This window comes from Bufo gargarizans, chromosome 1, assembly GCF_014858855.1.
Source record: "Bufo gargarizans isolate SCDJY-AF-19 chromosome 1, ASM1485885v1, whole genome shotgun sequence".
In the NCBI taxonomy this organism is placed as follows: domain Eukaryota; kingdom Metazoa; phylum Chordata; class Amphibia; order Anura; family Bufonidae; genus Bufo; species Bufo gargarizans.
Genome location: NC_058080.1, coordinates 252,088,732 through 252,116,396, shown reverse-complemented (window position 1 = coordinate 252,116,396; position 27,665 = coordinate 252,088,732). Strand labels below are relative to the sequence as shown.

At 48.0% G+C, this 27,665-nt stretch overlaps 1 protein-coding gene across 1 annotated transcript in view; it reads left to right on the top strand.

Annotated features, from left to right (window-relative positions):
• SLC9B2 (solute carrier family 9 member B2) overlaps positions 1-27,665 on the top strand; it is an 81,260-nt gene that overhangs the window by 22,160 nt on the left and 31,435 nt on the right. Inside the window, exons 2-4 of the mRNA XM_044276551.1 lie at positions 5,363-5,496; positions 21,010-21,184; positions 21,281-21,451. Of these exons, the coding sequence (XP_044132486.1) occupies positions 5,392-5,496; positions 21,010-21,184; positions 21,281-21,451 (451 nt within the window). The 5' untranslated portion in view covers positions 5,363-5,391. The remainder of the gene's footprint in view (positions 1-5,362; positions 5,497-21,009; positions 21,185-21,280; positions 21,452-27,665) is intronic.

Sequence of the window (27,665 nt, the reverse complement as noted above, 5' to 3'; positions counted from 1 at the left end):
TTTTCTTGGGTAGTCTCAGGGAATACCCCTAAATTTAGTTGCCCACATGTCTAACAGGGGGTATTCCTCTGAAGAGGCCTACAGGCTTCTGACCCAGTCGGATGAGGAGTGGGAACCCTCATCTGATGAATCCAGCGGGTCAGAATACGAACCTGTAGAAAGCAGTGGCTCTCTGACCCAAAGTTCGGACGAGGAGGCTGAGGTCCCTGATACCACCAGGCGTACCCGGCCCCGTGTCGCTAGACCGCAGGTTGCGCTGGATCCGCTTCAAGAGCAGCAGAGTGGGGCTGGTGCTGTCGGATTACGTGGTGAGGCATACACCAGCAGCCCAGCCCTTCCTGGACCTAGTACCAGCACTGCCGTACAACCTGGTGAAGTAGCGAGCACCAGAAGGGCAGTTGAAGCAGGTACGGTGGCACGTGCAGTAGTGACCCCGTCGCAGCCACCGCAAAGACGTGCCCGTAGAGCCCCTAGAGTCCCTGAGGTGCTGGCAAACCCTGATTGGCAGTCCCCAACTTCAGCCGCACCTGTAGTTTTCCCTTTCACCGCCCAGTCTGGAGTTCGGGTTGAGACAGCTCAGATCGATTCGGCCCTGGGATTTTTTGAGCTGTTCTTGACTGCGGAGCTTTTAGACTTAGTCGTGGCAGAGACAAACCGGTATGCCACACAATTTATCACCGCTAACCCGGGAAGCTTTTATGCCCAGCCTTTCCGGTGGAAACCAGTCCAAGTTTCCGAACTTAAAACTTTTCTGGGCCTCCTCCTCAACATGGGCCTGACAAAAAAGCATGAATTGCGGTCATATTGGTCCACGAACCCGATTCATCACATGCCTATGTTCTCTGCTGCTATGTCCAGGACACGATTTGAGACCATCCTGCGTTTCCTGCACTTTAGTGACAACACCGCCTCCCGTCCCAGGGGCCACCCTGCTTTTGACCGGCTCCACAAAATTCGGCCCCTCATAGACCATTTCAACCAGAAATTTGCAGATATTTATACCCCAGAGCAAAACATCTGCGTAGACGAGTCCCTGATACATTTTACCGGGCGCCTTGGCTTCAAACAATACATCCCAAGCAAGCGCGCCCGGTATGGGGTCAAATTGTATAAGCTCTGTGAAAGGGCCACAGGCTATACCCACAAATTTCGGGTCTATGAGGGAAAAGATCAGACCCTGGAGCCGGTCGGTTGCCCTGACTACCTGGGGAGCAGTGGGAAGACAGTTTGGGACTTGGTGTCACCCTTATTCGGCAAGGGGTACCATCTTTATGTGGACAATTTCTACACAAGTGTGGCCCTCTTTAGGCATTTGTTTCTAGAACGGATTGGCGCCTGTGGTACCGCGCGAACTAGTCGCGCGGGCTTCCCCCAACGGCTCGTTAGCACCCGTCTTGCAAGGGGGCAGAGGGCCGCACTGTGTAACGAAGAACTGCTCGCGGTGAAATGGAGAGACAAGCGTGACGTTTACATGCTCTCCTCCATTCACGCAGACACGACAATACAAATTGAGCGAGCAACCCGTGTCATTGAAAAGCCCCTCTCAGTCCACGACTATAACCTCCACATGGGAGGGGTCGACTTCAATGACCAGATGTTGGCTCCGTATTTAGTTTCCCGACGCACCAGACGCTGGTATAAGAAGGTGTCTGTATATTTAATTCAATTGGCTCTGTACAATAGTTTTGTTCTCTACAGTAAGGCTGGGAGAACTGGATCCTTCCTCAAATTTCAGGAAGAGATCATCGCGAACCTCCTGTATCCAGGAGGTTCCGTGGCCCCATCCACCAGTGTAGTTAGCCGTCTACACGAGCGACACTTCCCCAGTGTCGTTGCTGGTACCTCAAACCGACCGCCACCCCGAAAAAAATGTCGTGTCTGTAGCAGGAGTGGAATAAGGCGTGACACCCGCTATTTCTGTCCTGACTGTCCGGACCACCCTGCCCTATGCTTAGGGGAGTGTTTCCGAAAGTACCACACACAGGTACACCTAGCATAGGGATCATCTCACCAGGATAGGCACACAGGGCTATTAGGGCCCATTCACTCACAGCTGCTGCAAACGTCTCCTTTCACATGGGACAAAGTGCCTAACGCACTTCGCCACATCTTTGGGCGATTTGCGCTTTGCACATTGACCCATGGGGAAGGAGAGGTTTGTTCTATAAAGGTAAAAAAAAAAAAAACACCAGTAAGCAAACAGGTTAATGTTTAGTTCCAAAAGTTAAAGTTTACAGGTTCTAGGTTCTGTTCCAAAGTTAATAAAATTATTGCGTTGGGGCCTGGTTTTTTCTTTCTTTTTTTTTTTCTTTTTTTACCTTCCAGGTGGACCAACCGATCTACTAGCTGCAGCACCGATGTGCATTCTGACAGAAGCATTGCGCTGCTGTCAGATTACACGCAAGTCGGTGTATGCGGCGCTGCAAGACGAGATTTCTACTCTGCAGTAACAGATACGTTTGCCGAGGCATACGAGCTGAGGAGGAGGCGGCGTTCCTATGCTTTGGCAAACACTTTGTATATATATATATATATATATATAAAAAAAAAAATCCCGGCAATGATTTATTCATCCACATCGATTGATGCGAATGGAGAAATCTGGTTTGCCAGGGCATACGAGCTAAGTGGGTATGGATGTAGGGCGGAGCTCCTATGTCCTGGCAGACGCCTTTCCCCTCCATTTTTTTTTTTTTGGCAGAGATTTTTTCATCCACATTGATCGATGCGAATGAAGAAATCTGTGCCGTTCATTTTTTTCTTTCAGCCCAGAGGCTGAACGGAAAAAAAAATCTCATTACCTGTATGCTCAATATAAGGAGAATAGCAGAAACTCCTAATGCTGGCCATACATGTAATGATTGCAGAGACCCTCAAATGCCAGGGCAGTATTAACACCCCACAACTGACCCCATTTTGGAAAGAAGACACCCCAAGGTATTTGCTGAGGGGCATATTGAGTCCATGAAAGATTGAAATTTTTGTCCTAAGTTAGCGGAAAGTGAGACTTTGTGAGAAAAAAAAAAAATATATAAATTTCCGCTAACTTATGCCAAAAAAAAAAATTTCTATGAACTTGCCAGGCCCCTCATTGGATACCTTGGGGTGTCTTCTTTCCAAAGTGGGGTCACATGTGGGGTATTTATACTGCCCTGGCTTTTTAGGGGCCCTAAAGCGTGAGAAGAAGTCTGGGATCCAAATGTCTAAAAATGCCCTCCTAAAAGGAATTTGGGCACCTTTGCGCATCTAGGCTGCAAAAAAGTGTGACACATCTGGTATCGCCGTACTCAGAAGAAGTTGGGGAATGTGTTTTGGGGTGTCATTTTACATATACCCATGCTGGGTGAGATAAATATCTTGGTCAAATGCCAACTTTGTATAAAAAAATGGGAAAAGTTGTCTTTTGCCAACATATTTCTCTCACCCAGCATGGGTATATGTAAAATGGCACCCCAAAACACATTCCCCAACTTCTCCTGAGTACGGTGATACCAGATGTGTGACACTTTTTTGATGCCAAGGTGGGCAAAGGGGCACATATTCCAAAGTGCATCTTTCGGATTTTGCAGGCCATTTTTTACACATTTTGATTGCAAAGTACTTCTCACACATTTGGGCCCCTAAATTGCCAGGGCAGTATAACTACCCCACAAGTGACCCCATTTTGGAAAGAAGACACCCCAAGGTATTCCGTGAGGGGCATGGTGAGTTCCTAGAATTTTTTATTTTTTGTCGCAAGTTAGTGCAATATGAGACTTTGTAAGAAAAAAAACAAAAAAAAAAAAATCATCATTTTCCGCTAACTTGTGACAAAAAAAAAAATATTCTAGGAACTCGCAGTGCCCCTCACGGAATACCTTGGGGTGTCTTCTTTCCAAAATGGGGTCACTTGTGGCGTAGTTATACTGCCCTGGCAATTTAGGGGCCCAAATGTGTGAGAAGAACTTTGCAATCAAAATGTGTAAAAAATGGCCTGCAAAATCCGAAAGGTGCACTTTGGAATATGTGCCCCTTTGCCCACCTTGGCAGCAAAAAAGTGTGACACATCTGGTATCGCTGTACTCAGGAGAAGTTGGGGAATGTGTTTTGGGGTGTCATTTTACATATACCCATGCTGGATGAGAAAAATATCTTGGTCAAATGCCAACTTTGTATAAAAAAATGGGAAAAGTTGTCTTTTGCCAAGATATTTCTCTCACCCAGCATGGGTATATGTAAAATGACACCCCAAAACACATTCCCCAACTTCTCCTGAGTACGGCGATACCAGATGTGTGACACTTTTTTGCAGCCAAGGTGGGCAAAGGGACACATATTCCAAAGTGCACCTTTCGGATTTCACCGGTCATTTTTTACACATTTTGATTGCAAAGTTCTTCTCACACATTTGGGCCCCTAAATTGCCAGGGCAGTATAACTACGCCACAAGTGACCCCATTTTGGAAAGAAGACACCCCAAGGTATTCTGTGAGGGGCATGGTGAGTTCCTAGAATTTTTTATTTTTTGTCGCAAGTTAGTGCAATATGAGACTTTGTAAGAAAAAAATAAAAATAAAAAATCATCATCATTTTCCGCTAACTTGTGACGTTACATTTTGATTAATAACAAAAAAAGTAAAAATGTCAGCAGCAATAAAATACCACCAAATGAAAGCTCCATTAGTGAGAAGAAAAGGAGGTAAAATTCATTTGGGTGGTAAGTTGCATGACCGAGCGATAAACGGTGAAAGGAGTGTAGTGCCAAAGTGTAAAAAGTGGCCTGGTCATGAAGGGGGTTTCACCTAGCGGGGCTGAAGTGGTTAACAGGATTTTCCGGGACGTAAACATTGATGACATCTCGTCATGATAGGACATCAGTGTCAGATCGGTGGGGGTCCAACTCCAGAAGCCTCTTTGAATAACAGCTGTGCTTGGCATTGCAGTTCCGTCCCATTCAAGCTGCCGAAAGGTCATGTGACCAATCAACGTGACATCACAGGCTGAGGAATAGGCAGGGCGTATCACCCCCTTCCAACAACTGATCAGTGGGTTTGTTGGGAGTTGGACCACCACCGATCAGATACTGATGATCTATCCTGAGCATAGGACATCTTAATGGTGGCCAAAACCCATCTGCTGCAGGAGGAAAAGTCACTATGTCTTTACGCCCTCCTTCCTTCTCCAGCTGGGTAGTAAGCTTACCCAAAATGGACTTTGAAGTCTTGTGTGAATTTATGCATGCACCCGTGGGTGTCTAGAATGTAGGTTTTAGTGTAAGCTGTACTCACCATGGATGGCTTTCTGTCTCTTCTTTTTTTATGGGTATGTCTTTAGGGTGCATTGTAACCACAATGTTTTATTGAGGTTGATGTCATTTTTACAGACTTTATCGATCTCATCTGGTTCCTGGAGATGGAGGAACAGTGCAATGAAATAAAGACAACAGGCCAAGACAAAGACCCTGCATCTGAAGGTCGGCCATGTACAAACTCCAACGCCGCAGAACAGCAGAATAAGGTAGCTATGGGCCATCACCGTTCTCGGTAGTCCCGGAGGATTGGTGTGGGTTGTGGAAGAGGAGTAGATATATTCATAGACTTGGGATACCCTCAGTCTGCATTGTACTGGTTGTGCATCTTCAGTTCAGCTCATTTCAAATTCATATATACAAAAAAATTGAATTCACCACAATTAAATGGACCTGAAATTGTGGTCAGTGTATTGATGGTCACAACTTATTTTTTATTTGTCTTATTTCATAACTTATTACGGTATTTTAATTTCATAAAACTATATATTTTACATATTTTATATATTAACACATCACAATACTTCTATTTTTGGAAAGTGGGGGAATGGTGATGAATTACAAAGGTAATTATATGGCAACAGTATTTTCACATTTTAGATAATTTATGTGTATGTTGTGGTGGCAAACGCGTTAATGTCATGAGCATCAAGGGGTTGTATGGAGCGGGCTCACATACTGAGCTTGCTTCATGCGAGCCCGGTGCTGGCCGTATAATACAGGAGACACAGATCGGCAGTGACCGGGATTGGAGATGACTGTGATCCCAGTCATTTAACCCCTCAGGCGTCATCTGTGGGCTTCAACAGAGGGAGGGGGCTCCCCCTGCCTTCCGTTCTGTTCAAAATTGCAAGGCTCCAATTCAATTGGTTGCTATGACAGGCCTGTCATAGCAAGCTGCCTGTGAAGCTGGGCTCAAGGTACAACTTGACAGGTAGCCTGTCAGAATCTCATAGACTGCAGTAGTATTCTATTGCTCAGACCAGTTTCACGCAAGACAATTTTTCTACTGACGGGGGGGGGGGGGGGGGGGGGGATGATGGTTGATCACTCGCATAGTAAAACACAATAAAGTGCATATTACAGAATCCGTGGCCAACATTACCAATAATAACACTATAAATAGGCCAAATAATACCGCTACACCATGACCAGTCATTAATAATCCCATTTACGCTCCCACTCAGGGACACACAGGTGATGTCTACTCTGACCGGAGACGTTCTCGATCATTTTTTTTCAGTCCTACACAGATCACTGATGTTTTCTTCTGACCACAACTTATTTCTGCATAACTGGACACAGAACACATATAAGTAGTAATAATGCCTACTTTTATGCCCCTACTTACTAATCATTCCCATTTAGGCCCCAGTCCCACCCAGTAGTAATTTACCATTTAAGCCCCAATAGATATAATGCCCGCCTTCCCAGTAGTGCTTTCTTCACATATAATGACCCCCAGTAGTGTCCTCTTCACATATAATGACCCCCAGTAGTGTCCTCTTTAAATATAGTGCCCCCTTCAGAAGTCCAGTTTACAATGAATGCCCTCTGTATATAAAATGCATGTAACACCCCTCCAAATGGTGCCTCCGGTAGCATCCACAACCCCCCCACAAACCTCACTCTCGCTGTCTGCGATGCAGGCCTCTTCTGCCCCCGGCCTCTGGCGGCGTGATGACATTCTCATGTCGTCTGTGACCTGGCACAGGAGGTTGCAATGATATCAGCACTGCCTCGTAGGCTGTTTAACTCCAGCGCTCCCCACTAACCGGTACCAGATGATCCATGGCATGGTACTGGTCCATGAACCCGTGAGTGGGGGATCACTGCCCTAAAGGGACAAAAAAAAGTACAGTAAAACATTTATTTTTATAGTTTAAAAGAAAAACAAATACAAAAAATACAAATCACCTCCCTCCCACATTATATAAACACATCAGCATAAGATATAGTATGGACTCCAGCACTCCTTTAGGATTTCAAATGTTTGAGAAGGTTACTTTGTGCTCAGATACAGGCAAAGTATCAATGTGTAACATTTCCGTCATATAAAGACGTTTTTCAGACACCTTAGCTGTTGGATCAAGAAAGGGAAATGTAAGACATATAAAGTGCTAAGGAACCGTGAAGCTTCACCAATAGTATGGCGTACTAAGGTTGGGGGCACTACTACAAGCACCCATTCAATCACCCAGTGCCACTTACATACTGTATTAGAAAATAAACCTAATGGGTATTACTGCGTCCAAAAATGTCAGAACTGTAAAAATATATAGTGTGTGTGTGTGTGTGTGAATGCCATAATGGGGAAAAAATAAAAATGGACGATTTGCTGGTTTTTGTTGCCCCCCAAAAAAGAAAATTGAATAAAAAGTGATCAAAAAGTATGTACCCCAAAATGGTACAAGTAAAAATTACATCTCGACCTGCAAAATAATGAGCACTTGCACAGCTCTGTAGATGGTTGTCAGAGTAAGGTGATGCAAACAATATTTTAAAGGTATTTTTTTTTTTTTTTAGTAAAACATAACAGGAACTATAAAAATGTGTTTTCTCGCCCAGTTTCCTTGGGGGACACAGAAGACCTTGGGTATAGCTCATCTCCATAGGAGGCGTGAAAATAAGTGAAAACTGTTAAGCCCCTCCTCCACAGCTATACCCTCAGCCTGGAGAGAGAGACTCTGCTTTCTCCTTGTTTAAAATTAGATTTTTACTTTTTTTTTCTTTTTTTTTTTGTTCCAGATCATCAGGGACAACAGAGACGCACTAGACCTCTCTGTTTCTCCCGGGGTTGAGCTGCGCCAGTGGCGGTCATCCGCACTGCTGCCTCCCCCACAGAAGGCAAGGAGGACCAGGGCAGCCCAGCTCCCCTGCATCCCGCCAGCGCAAGGGTCGCCCGCACGCCAAGCCCCTCTCCAGCGTCCTGCCACTACGGTGCCAGTAGCTGAAGGGGCGACCCTGCTGGAACGGACCGAGGGTGAAGACGACTATGGTGAGAGAGTGGCTTCTCCAGCCCTACGTTCCCCCCCCCCACTGCAGGCCTGACCCCCATATTGTGCCTCTGGACCCTTCCCCTGCTGGATGTAGGCTGGCCCCTGGGGTGCCGCAGGGCGGCAATCTGCTCCCTGCTTCCCCCCCCCCTTCCTGGCCCCCATAGGACATGCAGCTGCTGTCCCCCTTTATCCACGTTGCTCAGGGCCTGGGGCCCGCTCCTGACAGACCTCGCCTCCGGCCGGCATGGACATTCCGGTGCGGCCGGGCGCCGCAAAAATTTTGGCATAGGCTTCGTGGCCTGCTGGGCCGCCATTCCGGGCCCCTGACTCTACCGGCCTGCGGGGTGAGCTCCCGCGGCCGGCATTGGACTTGGTCTATGCTCCAACAGCCCCGGCCGACCGTTAGTGCCGGTCGGCGGGGCTCCGCGAATTTTGGCCCAGGCTTCGCGGCCTGCTGGGCCGCCATTCCGGGCCCCTGACTCTACCGGCCTGCGGGGTGGGCTCCCGCGGCCGGCGTTGGACTTGGTCTATGCTCCAACAGCCCCGGCCGACCGTTGTGCCGGACGGCGGGACACCGCAAAATTTTGGCCCAGGCTTCGGGCCTGCGGGGCCGCAATTCCGGCACTCTATTTGGGCCCCTGACTCTTCCGGCCCGCGGGGTGGGCACCCGCGGCCGGTTTAATGCGCCACTCCGCTTCAGTCCCGGCGGTATATAATACTATGCGGCCCCAGTCGGCCGGGCGCCGCACACATTTAGGCCCCCGGCTTTACGGCCTACTAGGCCGCAAAATTCTGGCCTTTGTTGGAGGGGGCGGGAACTTCTCCAGGCGCAAATTCTTCCCGCCTGGGGCTTCCTCCGCCCCCTGTGGATCGCAGGCCGGCTCCCAATGGGCCTGTATGGTTGGCCACCCCTTTTTTTTCTTGCCTCTCAAGAGAATCTGTGCCCCTATATGGTGGTTCCCCTTTAGCCTCAGGGAGGCTGTTATAAAAAATAAAATAAAAAATAATAATGAATAAATAGATATCTAACAGATTCTTGTGGGCTGCGCAGGACGCTGCAGCCTCATCGCAGTAGTGCTGCCTGTCTGCATGCCCCCCTGCCATAGACGGCATGGTTTCGCGCTCGCAGCCTGCGTCGCTGCCAGGTGCATTTCCCCTTTTAGGCGTTTTTTTGCCCTCTCCCGGGATGCAGCGCTGGCCAAGTGCATGCGGTCCTTTCTGTAGGCAGCATTCGTCACCCTCTCCAGTTATGGTGCCTGCCATGGGCATGACCCCCCCCCCCCCCTCCTAGGCGGGATACTGCACTCTCCCTGGCTGCGGGCTGGCCTTGTGTATGACCCCCTTCTTAGGCGGAATACTGCAGTTTCACCGGATACGGTGCTGGCCATGTGCACGACCCCCTTCCATAGGCGGAACGCTGCACTCTCACTGGATTCGCTGCCGCCCGTGTGCGTGACCCCCTTCCTTGGGCGGAACGCAGCACTCTCGCTGGATTCGCTGTCGACCATATGCGTGACCCCCTTCCATTGGCGGAACGCTATACTCTCACTGGATTTGTTGCCGATCATGTGCATGACCCCCTTTTCTTAGGCGGAAATCTGCACTCTCACCGGATGCGGTGATGGCCAGGTGCACGACACGCTTCCATAGGCGGAACGCTGCACTTTCACTGGATTCGCTGCCGGCCATAGGCATGACCCCCTTCCATAGGTGGTATGCTGCACTCTCATTGCATTCGCTGCCGGCCTTGGGCACGCCTCCTTCCCTCAGGCGGCATACATACACTCCCTCTGTCTGTGGTTGTTCTCTCGCCGGTGCGTTGCTGGCCATGTGCATGAACCCCATACATGGCGGGGTGCTTGCACTCTCGCTGGATCCGCTGTCAGCCATATGCATGGCCCCTCTTCCGTGGGCGGTGTACGCACTCTCGCTGGATTCGCTGCCGGCCATGGGCATGCCTCCCTTCCTCAGGCGACATACACACATTCTCACTGACTGTGTTTGTCTCTCGCCAGTACGTTGCTGGCTATGTGCATGACTCCCGTACATGGCAGGGTGCCTGGATGAGATGCTGGCCATGTGCATGGCCCCCCCCCTCCCTTTTTTTCCAGGCGGCATACTGCACTCTAGCCGGATACGTTACTGGCCATGAGCATGACCCTCTAACATGGGTGGAACGCTTGCACTCCCATTGGATTCGGTGCTGGCCTTGTGCGTGACCACCCCTCATTCCATGGGCGGACTTTTGCACGCTCATGAGATTCACGGCTGTCCTTGTACGTGCTGTGCTGGACTTGTACATGTCCCCTTCATTGGCGGAGTAGTTGCACTCTCACAAAGTTTGGTGTTGGGGGAATTATTGCACGCTCACTTAATGCTAGGATAACCCTGTGCATGTCCCCCTTTCACTAGGTGGACCTCCTGCGTTCCTGCTGGATTATATTGTATGTCCTATGTCTCTGGGGTAGGTACGGCCTTAGGCGTCACCCCCTTTTGGGGCGGGCCTTTGCACTCTTGCCGACTGCAGTTTGCCAGGTACATTTCCCCCCTTTCGGGGCGGACTGCTTACGTTCCATCGCGTGCCATGCTAGGCTTGTGCATAACTCCCTTTCAGGTTGCACTTTGCACTTCCGTAGATGCTGTGGCACTCTGTGGCTGGCCCTCTTCTCTGAGTGACTTTTTTGCAGTGAGCGGCCGTTCTTGTGCGTTGTTTGGGCCGTGTATGCCTTCTCCTCCCGTAGGTGGGTTGGCCTTTTCACTGCTTACGGGGCTGCTCATACGTATGCCTCCCCTCCTTCCTGCGGCATCCTTTTGTTCTCTTGGGATACTTGCCGCAAGCCTTGCACTCGTCTCTACAGAGATCATTCTGTCCACCTGACCTGGATGGGCTCTATGCTCTCTACCTCACCGAGCTGGGTGGTACTCATTCATTTCGTTGGCCCTTCCTCCCGGGAAGTGTTCGTGGTTCCTAGATGCGTGCTGTTGTCTGCAGCGCCCCTCGGATTCTTCGTTGGCTCTGGCGGGACTATGGTCCCTCGCCTACTACCATTTCCTCCTCTTCGGATGCAGTGTGGTATGAGTCCTTCCTCTTGGCGCCCTCTACGCTTCGGTCTGATCTACTACCAGGTTCGGGCCACTCTTCTCGGGAAGGTCACCCAACTTCTCTTGGATGCTCGATTACCCAGGTCCGGAAGACCTCCACCTTGGGTTCTTCAGGGTATTTGCCTTCTGCGAGGCGGTGAACCGGGCGTCTCACAGTGTAGCAGGGTTCTGCTTTTTGGCTGTCCTATGGCTTCCCTGCTGCCCACTGCTCCTTTCGGTTGGAGGGTGTGATGCCGGCCTCTGTCTCGACTACCTTGTCTCGCTGGCTCTGTTTGGCTCCCCGTTCGGTACAGATCACTCCGATGTGGCTTCTGCCCCGGCCAGGCTTCAGAGGCTGTTCCTTCACTGTCCTCCCCTCTGGGGGGAGCATGGTTGTTCATGTGGATGGTTCTGGTGTTCCTTCGGTCTCGTACTGTCTCCCTTGTTCACGCTGGCTGTATTAGCTGTGTGCCTCTTGCTGGGTCTACCGTGTTCTGTCCTCCCGCTGGGTGCAGATTGCGCTTTCCATTCTAGGCGATGGTCCTGCTGTAGACTTACCTTCTCGGTAACTTGGGGGGACTGCCCTTCGGTCCAGATTGTCCTTAGATCTCCCACACCAGGACTGTGGATCGTCTTCCTGTGGTGGCTACATCAGCATGGACTTTAGCCTGTCTTGTCCTGGCATCTGGCGGATGCTGGGCGGATCCTTCGGTTCCCTTCCGTCTCTGTCCTTCTGCTCCCCCACTCCGGGTGGATACGGGACAACGTTGCTCGGAGGCCGACGGGACCAGTTTTGCCGACCCTTCTGCCCGTGTTACTGGTCTGCGCCTGGTCACATTGGGTTTTTACCCGCTTGCCCAGGTGACTCCAGCGGGCTCGCTACTGTTCGCTCCTGGCTGTGTTTCGTCCAGGATCTGTCGTTGGACTTAGGGTTTTTTGTCTGGGTTTCTGTGGGAAGCTGGGCGTTCCCCACAATGCCTTTCTCCCCCCCATGGTTCTGTCTTTCTCCAGTCTGGCCTGGACCTGGGACTGGGTCTCTTTTACTTGAAGTGTCAAGTGTCGGCGCTGTCCTTCCGCTTCCAGCGTTCCCCGGCCCTCGGCCCCCTGTCCAGACCTTCTTCCTCGGAGTTGCTCTTTGGTTCCTCTGTACTGTCCTGCGGTACCGCCCTGGGAACTGCATGCTGAGCTCTCGGCGCTCTAATCTTTCCCTTGGAGCCGTTACAGTAGTTCTCTCTACCTCTTCTGTCCTGTACGGTTGTGTTTCCGTAGCCGTCGTGTCTCGGACGGGTGCCTGAATGGCGGCCCTCCTTGTTCCGAGACTTCTGTCTTTCCCCAGGACAGGGCTGTTCTACATCCCGTGTCTTCCTTCCTTCTGAAGGTGGTGTTTGCCTATATGTTGTTTTAACTTTGCAGTTTTTGCTTGGAGATCTCCGACTCTTGTCGACGTTCGGTCTCTTGTGTTTCCAGGAGGTCCGTGCATAGGGTTGACGGCCTCCGGGATGGCTTTTCTCAGCTTTATCAGATTGGCTATTGCTGAGGTTGCCGCACCAGGGGCAGGAGTCTGCCTTTGATGTCACCATTCATTTCACCAGAGCGGTCGGTGCCTCCTGGTCCGGAGGCATTGGGCTTCGGCCATGCATTTGGGCAAGGCGGCCACTGGTCTTTCTTGCACGCCTTACCGAGTTCTGCAGGGTGCATACTCGGGCTTCGGCGGATGCTGCCTTGGCCCGCCTGGGTGTGCGGGCAGCGGTTCCTTGATGCCTTCGGGTGCTTCGCCTTGGTGCTGTGGTCCCTCCCCTTTTGGACTGCTTTTGAACGTCCCAAGGTCTTCTGTGTCCCCCAAGGAAACTGGGCGAGAAAACGAGATTTTTGTATAACTTACCAGTAAAATCTCTTTCTCGCTCTTTCCTTGGGGGACACAGCACCCACCCATTCATTTGTTCTTCTCTACGCGGTTTCCGAGTTTGTGTTACCCGTTGGGTAGTTGGCTTGTTGGTTCCACTTTTGGACTTTGCCTTTTTTCACTACTTGGACACGCAACTGGCAGCCTCTCTCTCCAGGCTGAGGGTATAGCTGTGGAGGAGAGGCTTAACAGTTTTCACTTAGTGTCACGCCTCCTATGGAGATGAGCTATACCCAAGGTCTTCTGTGTCCCCCAAGGAAAGAGCGAGATTTTACTGGTAAGTTATACAAAAATCTCGTTATTGCCGCAAACAACGTAAACACAAAACCCCCAAAAATGCAACTTGTCCTGCAAAAAATATAAAAAGAGCTGTGGTCTTGGAAGTTGGGTAGGAATAAACGAAAATGCAAAAATGAAGATTGGCCTTGTTATTAAGGGGTTAAGGGGCATTTTCTGATCTGGCAGATGCACATGTGGTAACATCCAAGGAATAAAGCCTGACATGGAACCCCTGGATTGGCAATTTCAAAGGCAATTTGAAGCTTCCAATATTTTTTTTTTTAAGGCCTCTTGCACACGACTGTATGGCTTTTTCTGTATTTTGCGTTCCGCAAACAACGGATCCACAAAACATATGGATGATGTCTGTGTGCATTCCGTTTTTTACGGAACAGCTGGCCCCTGATAGAACAGTACTATTCTTGTCTGTTATGTCGACAATAATAGGACATGTTATATCTTTGAACGGAAATACAGAAACGGAAGGCATACGGAGTACTTAAAGTTTTTTTTGCGGATCCATTGAAATGAATGGTTCTGTATACGGAACGTAAACGGGAAAAAAAAATGTTCGTGTGCAAGAGGCCTACGGGGAATGTGTCGCCTGGCATTTTTTCTGCCATTTAAAACTAGATAGTGACACACAGTGATGGTCAGTTTGTACAATGCGAACTGACCATCACTGGTGACACACATCCTATTTTCTCATCTGATTTATTTTCTGATTGTAGGTTTTTATATCCTACTACTTGAATGTGATTAGGCCTTCTCGTCTGAGCTGTTCTTAACAGTATTTAGAGATGTGTTTTACAGCAGCCACATGGGCCATAGACAAGGGAGATTTAGTAAAACTGGTGTAAAGGCAAAACTGGCTTAGTTGCCCATTGCAACCAATCAGATTGCGAGATGGCTGCCCCATAATCACGTTCAAGTAATAGGATATCAGAAAATAAAATCGGATGAGAAAAAAAGGATGTGTGTCCCTATCTGGTTTTAACTGGCAGAAAAAAATGCTAGGTGACACATTCCCCTTAAAAAATAATAATACAGGAAGCTGCATGCAAATGAGCCTCTAGGAGCAACGGGGGCGTTGCCATTACACCTAGATGCTCTGATCTCTGCAAATGCTGCGCCCCCTCTGCACTTTCATTGACAGGGCCAGGTAGTGAAAATGTCATCACGCTGCTGTTCCTGTCAAAGTGGAGAGGGTGCGGCATTTGCAGAAAGAGCAGAGCCTCAAGGTGTAATGGCAACGCCCCTGTCGCTGCTAGAGACTCATTTGCATATACTAAAACATCATGCAGGCACATGTGAACATGGGACCAACACGGATGCCATGGAACATGTGCCAAGTGCACATGGAACAGGTCAGCCAGTTTCATAGGTACAAAGGGAATGTGTCATTAGAAGATCACCACATTTTGGTGAAAGTGGAATCTGATTGGTTGCTATGGGCAACTAAGCCAATGTTCCCTTACACTAGTTTTGATCAATCTCCCTCAATGAGCCCCCTCCTGTCTATGACCCATAGGGCTGCTGTAAAACATATCTCTAAATGCTGTTAGGAGCAGCTCAGGAAAGATGGCCGCCCCATAATCATGTTCAGGTAAATCTACAATCAGAAAACAAAACCAGATTAGTAAAAAAGATGTGTGCTACTATCTGGTTTTAACTGGCAGATAACATTTTTGTTGCCACATTTCCTTTAGGCCTCATGCACACAAACGTATTTTCTTTCCGTGTCCATTCCGTTTTTTTGCGGACCGTATACGGAACCATTCATTTCAATGGGTCCACAAAAAAAACATTGTTTTCGTATCTCCGTATTTTCATTCCGCAAAAAAAAAAAACGTCCTATTATTGTCCGCATTATGGACAAAAAGATAGTACTGTTCTACTAGGGGCCAGCTGTTCCGTTCCGTAAAATACAGGATGCACACGGATGTAATCCGTATTCTTTGCAGCCCGCAAAATACATACGGTCGTGTGCATGAGGCCTTAAACGTCTCTGTCCATAATACCTTTTCTTACCAGTCATTCACATCCGGTGTCTGTGTTCTTTTAATTTTCTAATTACCATTCGGCCAGTTACATATACGGCTTATTTGCATCTTTGCCACTTTTCCAGAATAATCTTGTTACTAAGGCTACGTGCACACAACCAAGCCGTGTTTTGCGGTCTACAAATTGCGGATCCACAAAACACGGATGCCACCTATGCGCGTTCCACAATTTGCAGAACAGAGCGGGCTGTCCATAAAAGAAAAGCCTATTGTCTGCAGAACAGACAAGAATAGGACAGGTTCTATTTTTTATTTTTTTTTGCAGGGCCACGGAACGAAGCAACGGATGTGGAAAGCACACGGATTGATGTCCGCATCTTTTGCGGCCCCATTGAGGTGAATGGGTCCGCATCCCATGCAGACACAAATAACGGTCGTGTGCATGAGGCCTAAGGCACGTGACTTTTTTTTTTTTTTTAGCACATTCAAGTCCAAAAGCTGGATCTGGTGAAATCCGGCAGGCTGCTCTCTGGCGGAACTGGATCCGCTGCCACATATGCGAACATTCACTAACTGTTTTTTTTTATTCTTTTATTCAGATAATTTTTGCATCCTTTATTTGGTGATACTGTACATTTTTCATGTTACGGTAGTTTTATTTTAGTATTTTTTTTGTGCCCAGGAGAATGTAAAAAAAAAAAAAAAAGAGTGGAGGGAGTCTGTTTATCCCACTTTATAATAGTACAAATTACAAGTAAAATACTTTTTTAAATTTAATCCCCTTCCTATAACAATTGTTTTTATACAGCGGATATATAGTTTACAGTAGCAGGGGTTGGCGCTAGTGACAGATAGATAGAAGAGAGATGATAGATAGATAGTCGGATCTGTACAGTCGGCAATGACAGACTTCAGCGGAGACAGCAGGTTAAAAAGTGATACTCAGCATAACAAAACGGCATCCAAATTATCACTTTATTTGGTGGGTTGAAGCTACGGCATTGATATAACAAACACAAAATAAACTCCTGTCTGTCTGGGCACTGTTTAATCATCTCTGTCTCACCTATAGAGTGCAGTTCACACACAAGGGGAATCGGGGTCCAACAGCTAGCTTCCCAGGCTTTCTGACCCTGACTGACATTCTGAGGTCTTCATAATGATCTCAGCTGTCACACACCCTGGATCACCTCAGGCTAGGGAAAATAGCTGTGCTGGAAGGGTGTGGACTGGTGGGTCTCGCTACCAAACCTACCCACCAGTCCAAATAAAATCCAGCCCAGAACAGACTCTAAGGCCTCATGCACACGACAGTTTTTTTTCACTGTCCGCAAAAACGGGGTCCGTGGGTCCGTGATCCGTGACCGTTTTTTCGTCCGTGGGTCTTCCTTGATTTTTGGAGGATCCACGAACATGGACACGGACAAACGGATCCGTCCTGAATTACAATGCAAGTCAATGGGGACGGATCCGTTTGATGTTGACACAATATGGTGCCATTTCAAACTGATCCGTCCCCATTGACTTTCAATGTAAAGTCTGGAGTTCTTTTATACCATCGGATTGGAGTTTTCTCCAATCCGATGGTATATTTTAACTTGAAGCGTCCCCATCACCATGGGAACGCCTCTATGTTAGAATATACTGTCGGATATGAGCTACTTCGTGAACCTCAGATCCGACAGTATATTCTAACACAGAGGCGTTCCCATGGTGATGGGGACGCTTCAGGTTAGAATACACTACAAACTTTGTACAAGACTGCCCCCTGCTGCCTGGCAGCACCCGATCTCTTACAGGGGGATATGATAGCACAATTAACCCCTTCAGGTGCGGCACCTAAAGGGGTTAATTGTACTATCATATTCCCCTGTAAGAGATCAGGGCTGCCAGGCAGCAGGGGGCAGACCCCCCCCCCTCCCCAGTTTGAATATCGTTGGTGGCACAGCGTGCGCCCCCCATCGGGCCCCCCCTTCCTCCCTCTAATGTTAGAAATCGTTGGTGGCACAGTGTGCGCCCACCATCGCCCCCCCCACCTCCCTCCCTCTATTGTAATAAATCGTTGGTGGCACAGTGTGCGCCCACCATCGCCCCCCCCCTCCCTCCCTCTATTGTATTAAATCGTTGGTGGCACAGTGTGCCAACCACCATCGCCCCCCCCCTCCCTCTATAGCAGTAACAACATTGGTGGCAGTGTGCGGTCTCCCATTCTCCTCCCCCCCCCCCCCCCCCATCATTGGTGGCAGCGGAGTTCCGATCGGAGTCCCAGTTTAATCGCTGGGGCTCCGATCGGTAACCATGGCAACCAGGACGCTACTGCAGTCCTGGTTGCCATGGTTACTTAGCAATAGTACAACAGTAGAAGATTCATACTTACCTGCTTGCTGCTGCGATGTCTGTGAACGGCCGGGAGCTCCTCCTACTGGTAAGTGAAAGGTCTGTGCGGCGCATTGCTAAAGAACTGTCACTTACCAGTAGGAGGAGCTCCCGGCCGTTCACAGACATCGCAGCAGCAAGCAGGTAAGTATGAATCTTATACTGTTGTACTATTGCTAAGTAACCATGGCAACCAGGGCTGCAGTAGCTTCCTGGTTGCCATGGTTACCGATCGGAGCCCCAGCGATTAAACTGGGACTCCGATCGGAACTCCGCTGCCACCAATGATGGGGGGGGGGGGGGGGAATGGGAGGCCGCACACTGCCACCAATGTTGTTACTGCTATAGAGGGAGGGGGGGCCGATGGTGGTTGGCACACTGTGCCACCAACGATTTATTACAATAGAGGGAGGGAGGGGGGGGCGATGGTGGGCACACACTGTGCCACCAACTATTTATTACAATAGAGGGAGGGAGGGGGGGGGGCGATGGTGGGGGCACACTGTGCCACCAACGATTTATTACAATAGAGGGAGGGAGGGGGGGGCGATGGTGGGCGCACACTGTGCCACCAACGATATTCAAACTGGGGAGGGGGGGGGTGGGTCTGCCCCCTGCTGCCTGGCAGCCCTGATCTCTTACAGGGGAATATGATAGTACAATTAACCCCTTTAGGTGCCGCACCTGAAGGGGTTAATTGTGCTATCATATCCCCCTGTAAGAGATCGGGTGCTGCCAGGCAGCAGGGGGCAGTCTTGTACAAAGTTTGCAGTGTATTCTAACTAGAAGCGTCCCCATCACCATGGGAACGCTTCTGTGTTAGAATATACTGTCGGAAATGAGTTTTCACGAAGTGAAAAGTTAGATCAGAAAAAGCTTTTATGCAGACGGTTCTTCGGATCCGTCTGTATGAAAGCAACCTACGGCCACGGATCACGGACACGGATGCCAATCTTGTGTGCATCCGTGTTCTTTCACGGACCCATTGACTTGAATGGGTCCGTGAACCGTTGTCCGTCAAAAAAATAGGACAGGTCATATTTTTTTGACGGACAGGATAAACGGATCACGGCCTCGGCTGCAAAACGGTGCATTTTCCGATTTTTCCACGGACCCATTGAAAGTCAATGGGTCCGCGAAAAAAAAACGGAAAACGGCACAACGGCCACGGATGCACACAACGGTCGTGTGCATGAGGCCTTACCCTGGGTTCAGACCTGAGCGTTCTGAAACGAGCGCTCTGTATGCGCGATTGTACGGGTGTTTACAATCGCGCATACAGAGACAGGCGTGCACACATTGTCGCGCGTTCCCGAATATCTATGTACGGGAACGTGTGACAAACGTCCCCAAAAAAGCTCAAGAACTTGTTTGAGCGTCGGGCGTTTTACAGCGCGATCGCACACGCTGTAAAACGCCCAGGTGAGAACCATTCCCATAGGGAAGCATTGGTTTCTCCTTGTTGAGCGTTTTACAGCGCGTAGGAACGCGCTGTAAAACGCTCAGGTGTGAACTTAGGGTAAACAAAGCTGTCTCAGCAAACTACACTTTGCTGAAACCACTGCAGCTTTCTGGGTTTCATTTATCTCACCCAGCTTAGGATTCTGGGGGAAATATACAGCCCTTACAGCACTTTACCGTACACCTTACCACAAATTTCATATATATGACTTATCCTGTAACTGGGACTGATATATTAGCCTCAGTTTAAGGCCTCATGCACACGACAGTATTTTTCACGGTCCGCAAAACGGGGTTCCGTTGTTCCGTGATCCGTTTCCGTTTTTGTTTCCGTGTGTCTTCCTTGATTTTTGGAGGATCACCAGACATGAAGGAAAGTGAAAAGTCAAGTTTGCCTTGCAAATGATAGGAAAAAAACGGACGCGGATGACAATCTTGTGTGCCTCCGTGTTTTTTCACGGACCCATTCAAGTCCGTGAATGGGTCCGCGAACCATTGTCCGTGAAAAAAATAGGACAGTTTTTTGATGGACTGGAAACACAGATCACGGACGTGGATGACAAATGGTGCATTATCCGAGTTTTCAACGGACCCATTGAAAGTCAATGGGTCCGCAGAAAATCACGAACGGACACGGAACACAACAACGGTCGTGTGCATGAGGCCTAAGGCAGGAATTTGGGTCTGCTAAGACACAGCACTTCCTTCAGTTACCTAGCCGGGATGGGAGGAGGAAGCATCATGGCTGCTCGTTGAGCATCATGTATACCGCGATTAGAAAGGATGAGACGGTAATAAACCACTGACAACTGAGTCCCCCACACCTGCTGCTGTGGACTTGTCAAGGTATGTCATTGCAGAGTTAAAACACCCAGCAGATCCATATCTAAGTTGTCTGGCTGTCCTTAAGTAGTTAAAGGGAACCTGTCACTGAGAGATTGTGTATAGAGCTGAGGATATGGGTTGCTAGATGGCCGCTAGCACATCCGCAATACCCAGTCCCCATAGCTCTGTGTGCTTTTATTGTGTATAAAAACCGATTTGATACATATGCAAATTAACCTAAGATGAGTCCTGTCCCTGACTCATCTCAGGGACAGGACTCATCTCAGGTTAATTTGCATATGTATCAAATTGTTTTTTTATACAATAAAAGCACACAGAGCTATGGGGACTGGGTATTGCGGATGTGCTAGCGGCCATCTAGCAACCCATGTCCTCAGCTCTATACACAAAATCCCGGTGACAGGTTTCTTTAAGTAATATATATATATATTTTTTTTTTACATTGTCTCATTATATGGAACATTAAAGATGTATTCTGGCTTTAATTCATTGATTTCTTTACACAATAGGATGTCGCAAAATGTACTATTTATAATTTTGCTGGCAGATCTTTTTATTATATCCGTTCATATGCCTCTCCCTATAGAATAAAAATGGTTCAGTCCAATTTATTCATGTAAAATGCATCGGTAGGAGAGCTAGATAGTTCACATGACCCCATGTAACCCTGCTTACTGAATGTCAGGGTGTAAAGAGTGTCACACAACTGATGCCACGTGATATGACAACTCTAATTTTGCATAGTGATGACGTTTTTTCTGTTTTTCCCCCTAGGGGGAGCTGCTAGATGCACCAAAGACAGCTGATGGAACCCTCCCAAATGAAGAAAGTGCATTATTAAACAGCGACAATCATCTGCAGAAGGGACATAAAGCCACAGCATGTCTAAAGATAAAGATGCTTTGTGCTTGTCCTCCACATGGGCTTCTTTCTGTTACAATTACTAATGGTACATAAGTATCTTCATTGACCGTTATCATTATATTGTAGATTTTCTATTTTTCTGACAGATGATGAAAACTGTATTTCCGTTTTCTCTTTGCAGTTATCATGATATTTTTAATCTGGGCAGTCGTATGGTCCATCACAGGTCCCGAGTGTTTGCCTGGTGGAAATTTGTTTGGGATCTTCGCTCTGCTTCTCTGTGCTTTCATTGGTGGCAAACTTGTTGGACTGATTAGGATACGCAGTCTACCCCCACTACCTCCATTACTAGGTATAGTATGCAAACGATGACCATTTCTGCTTCTGAAATACCATTTTCATTTTTTGCCCATTTTTGAGGATTCTCCTTATATAGACTTATGCATTAAGGGATTGCCAAAATAAAAACTGGGGCAGCAGCAGTAAATTTAATAAAATGTCAAAAAAGTCATCCTATTCTCCTCTGCTGCTTCCATCCTCCTGGCTGCAGCAGAGTTGTTCTGTGCATACTAGGTCACCGTACAGCCAATCGCTGGCCATTGCAGTATATGGGATGTGACTCAAAGGCCAGTGATTGGCTGCAGTGGAGAAGTGGTGTATATGGGACGTCTCCATTGGAGCCTGGAAAACAAACGTCAGCAGGGAAGACCCTAGCGTGAAGCACGGGAGAAAATGGAGTATGACCATATTTTTTTCTCACATTTACTGCTGCTGCCCCAGTTTGTGTTCATCTTGGACAACCCCTTTAACTCCCCTTTAGGCCTTATGCACATGGCCATATGTATTTTGCAGTACGGAAATTGCGGAGCCACAAAATACGCATATGGTCTATGTTTTCAAGTATAGGACTTGTCCTATATTTTTGCGGAAACCACATGGACCTCTTGCTTTCCATATCCGTATGTCCCACATCCGTATGTTTGCTCTGCAAAAAGCCTTTAAAGACAATGGGCCTGCAAAAAATTGCGGATGGCACGTGGACCACATCCGTATATTGCAGATCCATGGTTTGCAGATCATAAAATATACATGGTCGTGAAATTATGTGTGGGGTGGGGGTCACATATACAGTCATCAACATGTGACCATAGTTATGGGATTTTCTGAGACTGATGACCTATCCGACACACAGGAACCCCGCCGATCAGCTGTTTGAGAAGGCAGCGGCACTCACAATAGCACCGCGGCCTTCTCTCAGAAGATAGGTCATCAGTTATAGAGTCTTGGAAAACCTTTTTAGCTGCTTATACGGCAGGTGATAATATAGTAGATTCATCTCACAGATGCATGCTCAGCAGGGAGTTCCTAGTCCTATAGATTTCCTCAAATTGCTGAGATTCCAAAGACTGTCTTGTACTTCTTATTACATATATAGCACAATGTACAGTTCTCTACATGTCTATATAGATCCAATGTCAAGCAGATGGCAGCCAAATACAATGCTCCAGCTAACCTGTCTAAATGCAAAACTCCTCATCCTTACCACAGATGGGCTATAACAACAGACCACCAGTTTGAGTGCCACCATCGGGTTATGTTCCAAGGGTTTGATGTGTCTTTTTATTGGTCAAGATCTTTTTGCATGGAAAACAGGATGAGGAACCCATCATCTCTGGGGAGTAAAGAAACTGGTGTAAAGTAGAAATGGCTTAGTTGCCCATAGCAACCAATCAGATTCCACCTTTAATGGCTGCTTTGGAAAATGAAAGGTTGAATCTGCTTGGTTGCTATAGGCAACTAAGCCAGTTTTCCTTTCCATCAATTTTGATAAATCTCCCCCAATGGTTCCCTTCAGCACGTCTGGTGCGTGAAGGCCTTGAGGACCGTCTTCTGTTGGTGTTGGAGAGATTGCAGGTTTTGCAGAGGAGTCCCTAGTTGCCTGTGTCAGTCCCTTGCTAGGCGTGTATAAATTAGGCTATTTTTCACACTAGCATTCAGTAAAAACGCTTCAGTCATGATAATACAACCGTCTGCATCCGTTATGAACGGATCCGGTTGTATTATCTTTAAAATAGCCAAGGCGATTTTAGTGGTAGAGTCGCTTCTACAACTAGTTAGGCAGTCCCCAGAAATCCCAGGAGTTAAATATGGTGGCAGGGAACTAAAATGTACTGCATTTGCTGATGACTTATTATTATTATTTTTTTTTAAATCAGATCTTTTTTATTGAAAAATGTATAAAGTAAATGCACATTATAACATGTCACAGACAAATATGACATACAGACACATTATCCAGCAAATCTGGTAACACACAGGATACCAAGCCATGAGTAAAAATCAAATTTCAGCCCAACTCCCCCATCTCCCACCCATCCCGCCCCATCTTAACCTACCCAATACACAGGCGCACTATCATATATCCCTATGCAGACGTCGAGACGACAGCCACGGTTCCCATAATTTTTCAAACTTTGCTGGGCATCCACGCTTCTAGTATACCATCCGTTCACAGCTTAACATTGTGTCAACAGCACTTAGGAATTCCCCCAGGGTTGGCGGCGCTGTCTGTATCCAGTGCAGAGCGATCAACTTTCTAGCAACATATAACACTCTACCTATAGCTATTTTATGCACCTGACTAGTGGCCAATTCAGATACGTATCCCAACACACACACTTTCGGATCAGGCGGTACCCGCACCTTATAAACGTCCTGTATCGTCTGAGATACCATCTCCCAGTATCTCCCTAATCTCTCGCACGTCCACAGCATATGCAACAAATCAGCAGAAGCCATAGAGCACCTTGGACATTCATCCGTGGGTCTAAACCCTATGCGAAACAAAAAAACGGTGTCTTGTAGACCCTATGGACAATGAACAGCTGCGAGAGTTTACGCCCTTCACTCAAGGAAGAGAGAGGTATCGCCTCCAGTATGTCAGACCATTGGTCATCAGTTAGCTCACCAACATCCTTCTCCCATTTACCTTTAGCCACAAGCGGATGCGACAGTAGAAACTTATCAAGCAGCAGCTTGTATATACATGAGATCATACCTCTCCTTGCCCCCCTGGACAGAATCTGGTGCAATGCAGCATCTCTCCCTGCCATCACAGTCGTACCTCTAAATGTGGAGTTGTACGCGTGTCTCACCTGAAGATATTTATAAAAGTGTGTTCTAGGTAGGTCATACAACTCCTGAAATCTGGTAAAGGACATGAACTTCCTTTTCTTCCAGAAGGTGGCCCAACCTCAGAATACCCTTCCTTTTCCACGCCCCAAAATCAGACAGAGAGAGGAATTCCGGCAGCACGGGATTGTCCCACAATGGAGTGTATTCCGTGTTGCCGACAACCCCCCTCAGGAGCTTAACCCTGTTCCACACGGAGTGCATCAAGTAACCCAAATCTCCCAACAGACCATTCTTCCCGGCCCCTCTAGTCTCAAGGATCAGCAATAGGTCCTTAGATGACAAGCAATGCTAAACAACTGACACGACACCTCACTCGACTCCAGTTCTATCCACCCTTTAAAATGTTGGCATTGTGCAGCCAGGAAGTATACCCAGGGGTTTGGCACTGCAAGGCCCCCTTCCATCTTAGGATATTGCAGCGTTTCGAGCTTAATTCTCGGTTGCCCCTTCCGCCATATGAGCTCCCTGAAAATAGCATTGATTGGAACAAATTTGGACTTTGACAGCCAGACCGGGGAGTTATGTAGAATATAGAGCAGCTGAGGCATCAACACCATTTTAATGAGATTGGCTCTTCCCGCCACCGACAGGTACAGTTTACACCATGCCTTAGCTTTGTTTCGAAATTTAATAACCAGCGGGTCAAAGTTAAGGCGCACAAAGTCCCGGATTCTAGGGGATATATGGATACCCAAATACTTAAAGGACGCTACACATGGAATACTTCTGTCTCGCACTGTCTGCGACTGCCCCTGCCCGTCAAGCAGCATAATTGCCGATTTACTCCAGTTAATAGTCAGACCCGACAGGGCACCGAAGCAGTCAATAATTTTCATAGCCGCTTCCAAAGATGGACCAGTGTCCCCCAAAAAAAGCAAAGTGTCGTCTGCGTACATCGCCACTTTATTATTAACTGTTCCATACTGGAACCCCCGAATGTCCAGTGACTTACGAATCGCTGCGGCTAACGGCTCAATCGCCACTGCAAATAGCAGAGGCGACAGCGGGCACCCCTGTCTGGTACCCCGGCCCAAGCAGAACTTGGGAGACACCCCTCCATTCGCCCTGACACATGCTTTGGGATTAGAGTATAGCACCCGGACCCAGGATATATACTCATCTCCAAACCCCATATACGCCATAACTCTCCACAGGAAACGCCACTCAATGCTGTCAAAGGCCTTGGCCGCGTCTAAAGAAAGGATAGCTCTATCTCCAACATTTTCAGCTGGAAGTTGAATACTGGCAAACACTCTTCTGATATTAATTGACGTTGATTTCTGAGGCATGAAGCCAGTCTGATCAGAGTGTATGATAGACAAAATCACTTTAGACAGACGCATGGCCAATACCTTTGCAAGCAACTTAACGTCAGTGGAGAGTAACGATATCGGTCTATATGAGTCAGGGAAGAGAGTGATCCTTGTCCGGCTTAGGAATGACTACTATTAATGCCTCCTGCATAGACGGAGGCAGCACCCCCTCTTCCTTGGAATAATTGAATACCTTCAGAAGTTCCGGGAGTAACACATCCGCAAAGGTCTTATACACTTCCGCCGGGAGCCCATCTAAACCCGGAGCCTTGTCGTTAGCCATAGCTGCCAGCGCCGCCCTCAACTCTTCTAACTCAATCGGCTCCTCTAACCGCATACTGTCTTCCCTGGAGAGCTTAGGGAGATTCAATGTAGTTAAAAATGCGTCAATATCCTCTTCCGAACATGTCACCTTAGGAGCATACAGAGAGGAATAAAAATTATTCAATATGTTCAAAATGTTGTCAGTATCACGCCTGAGGACGCCACCAGCATCTAACAGGCCAGGTATACATTGAGACCCTTGCTGCGCTCTTCGCGATAACCGAGAGCATATGGCCCACACACTCCCCTTCAGTAAAAAACTGCTGCCTATAAAACAGTCGTTTCCTCTCTGCTACTTCCAAGAGGTGACACCTCAGCTCCTCCTGCCTGATCTTTAAGGCACTTGCTTAGTTAGGTTAGATGGATTCAACACAAAGGCTTCCTCCGCTAGCTTCATGTTATCAGTGTTTCTGCAGATCAAGCTCTCTAGATTTAGATTTAATCCGATTGACTGTTTTGATAAGGGAGCCCCTGAGGAAGGCCTTCATCGCCTCCCAAACAATTATTGGAGACGCAGTCCCCTCATTTATACAAAAATATTCCCTAAGGGACTGAAGCATCTCGGACGGGTCACCTATCAATTTCAACCAAAAGGCATTCAATCGCCAGTATCTAACCCCCGGCCTGGCCTGTCTCAGAAATATCAAGAGCGATACTAAATATGGAGTGATCTGATAAGGTTCTGGCCAGATACTCTGAATTCTGTACAAGCGGAAACATATGAGCATTCACCAAACCCAAATCTATGCGTGACAGGGATCCATAAGACGAGGAGCAGCACGAGTACTTCCTGTCCAGGGGGTGGGTCTCTCTCCACACATCCATCAGACCCTACTTCCCTGAGTATTCTTGCAAACGGGGTCTCACCCGTATTACTACCACTAGGTGTGATCTGGCATCTATCAAGCGAGCTGTCAAGTACATTATTAAAATCGCCCACTATTAACATTGGAAGTTCAGAAAATTCTGCCATAAACTCCATGAGCTTCCTTAAAGGCACCGAGGAAAATGGTGGGGGTATATAGATTGTCGCCAGCGCCATCCTCATCCCTTGGACCACACAATGCACTCCTATAAACCTGCCCTCCTCATCCACACATACCCTGAGGCATTCAAACATGATATTCTTATGAACTAGGATACTAACCCCCCTGGAATGCGAGGAGAAGACGGAATGCACCGAATACCCCAGCCACGGCTTTTGCAGAACATGTATAGATTGTTTGGTCATATGCGTTTCTTGCAAGCATATTATTGCTGGCTGATATCTAGATAGGTAACGGAACAGACCATGTCTCTTCGTAGCATCCGCCATTCCCCTCACATTCCAGCTAAGTATTCTCGTAACAGGTCCCATAAGAATGCGTACATAAATAAAAGTACAAATGAGAGCCACACATCTCCACCTCCCAGCAGCTGCAAGGAAAAACAATGTTAATCACCAGAATACAGTCTCCTATCCCTACTCCATTTCCCCCATCAAGGTATGAGAGGACTGTACGTTTCAGCACTTTAGTAATTGCTGTCAATAGCACCCATGACAGTATTACCCCCCGCTAACCCACTTCCCCCTCCCTCCCCCCACCCAACTATCCCACCCCACACAGTAAACATATGCAGCATATTAGAATCAATATTGAACCTGGGGCCAACATTGCGAACCTGGCCCAACAGCGCCTGAAGCAGCACAGCATCCAGCAAGATACCATGTGCAGGCACATTGAGAAAGTGGGG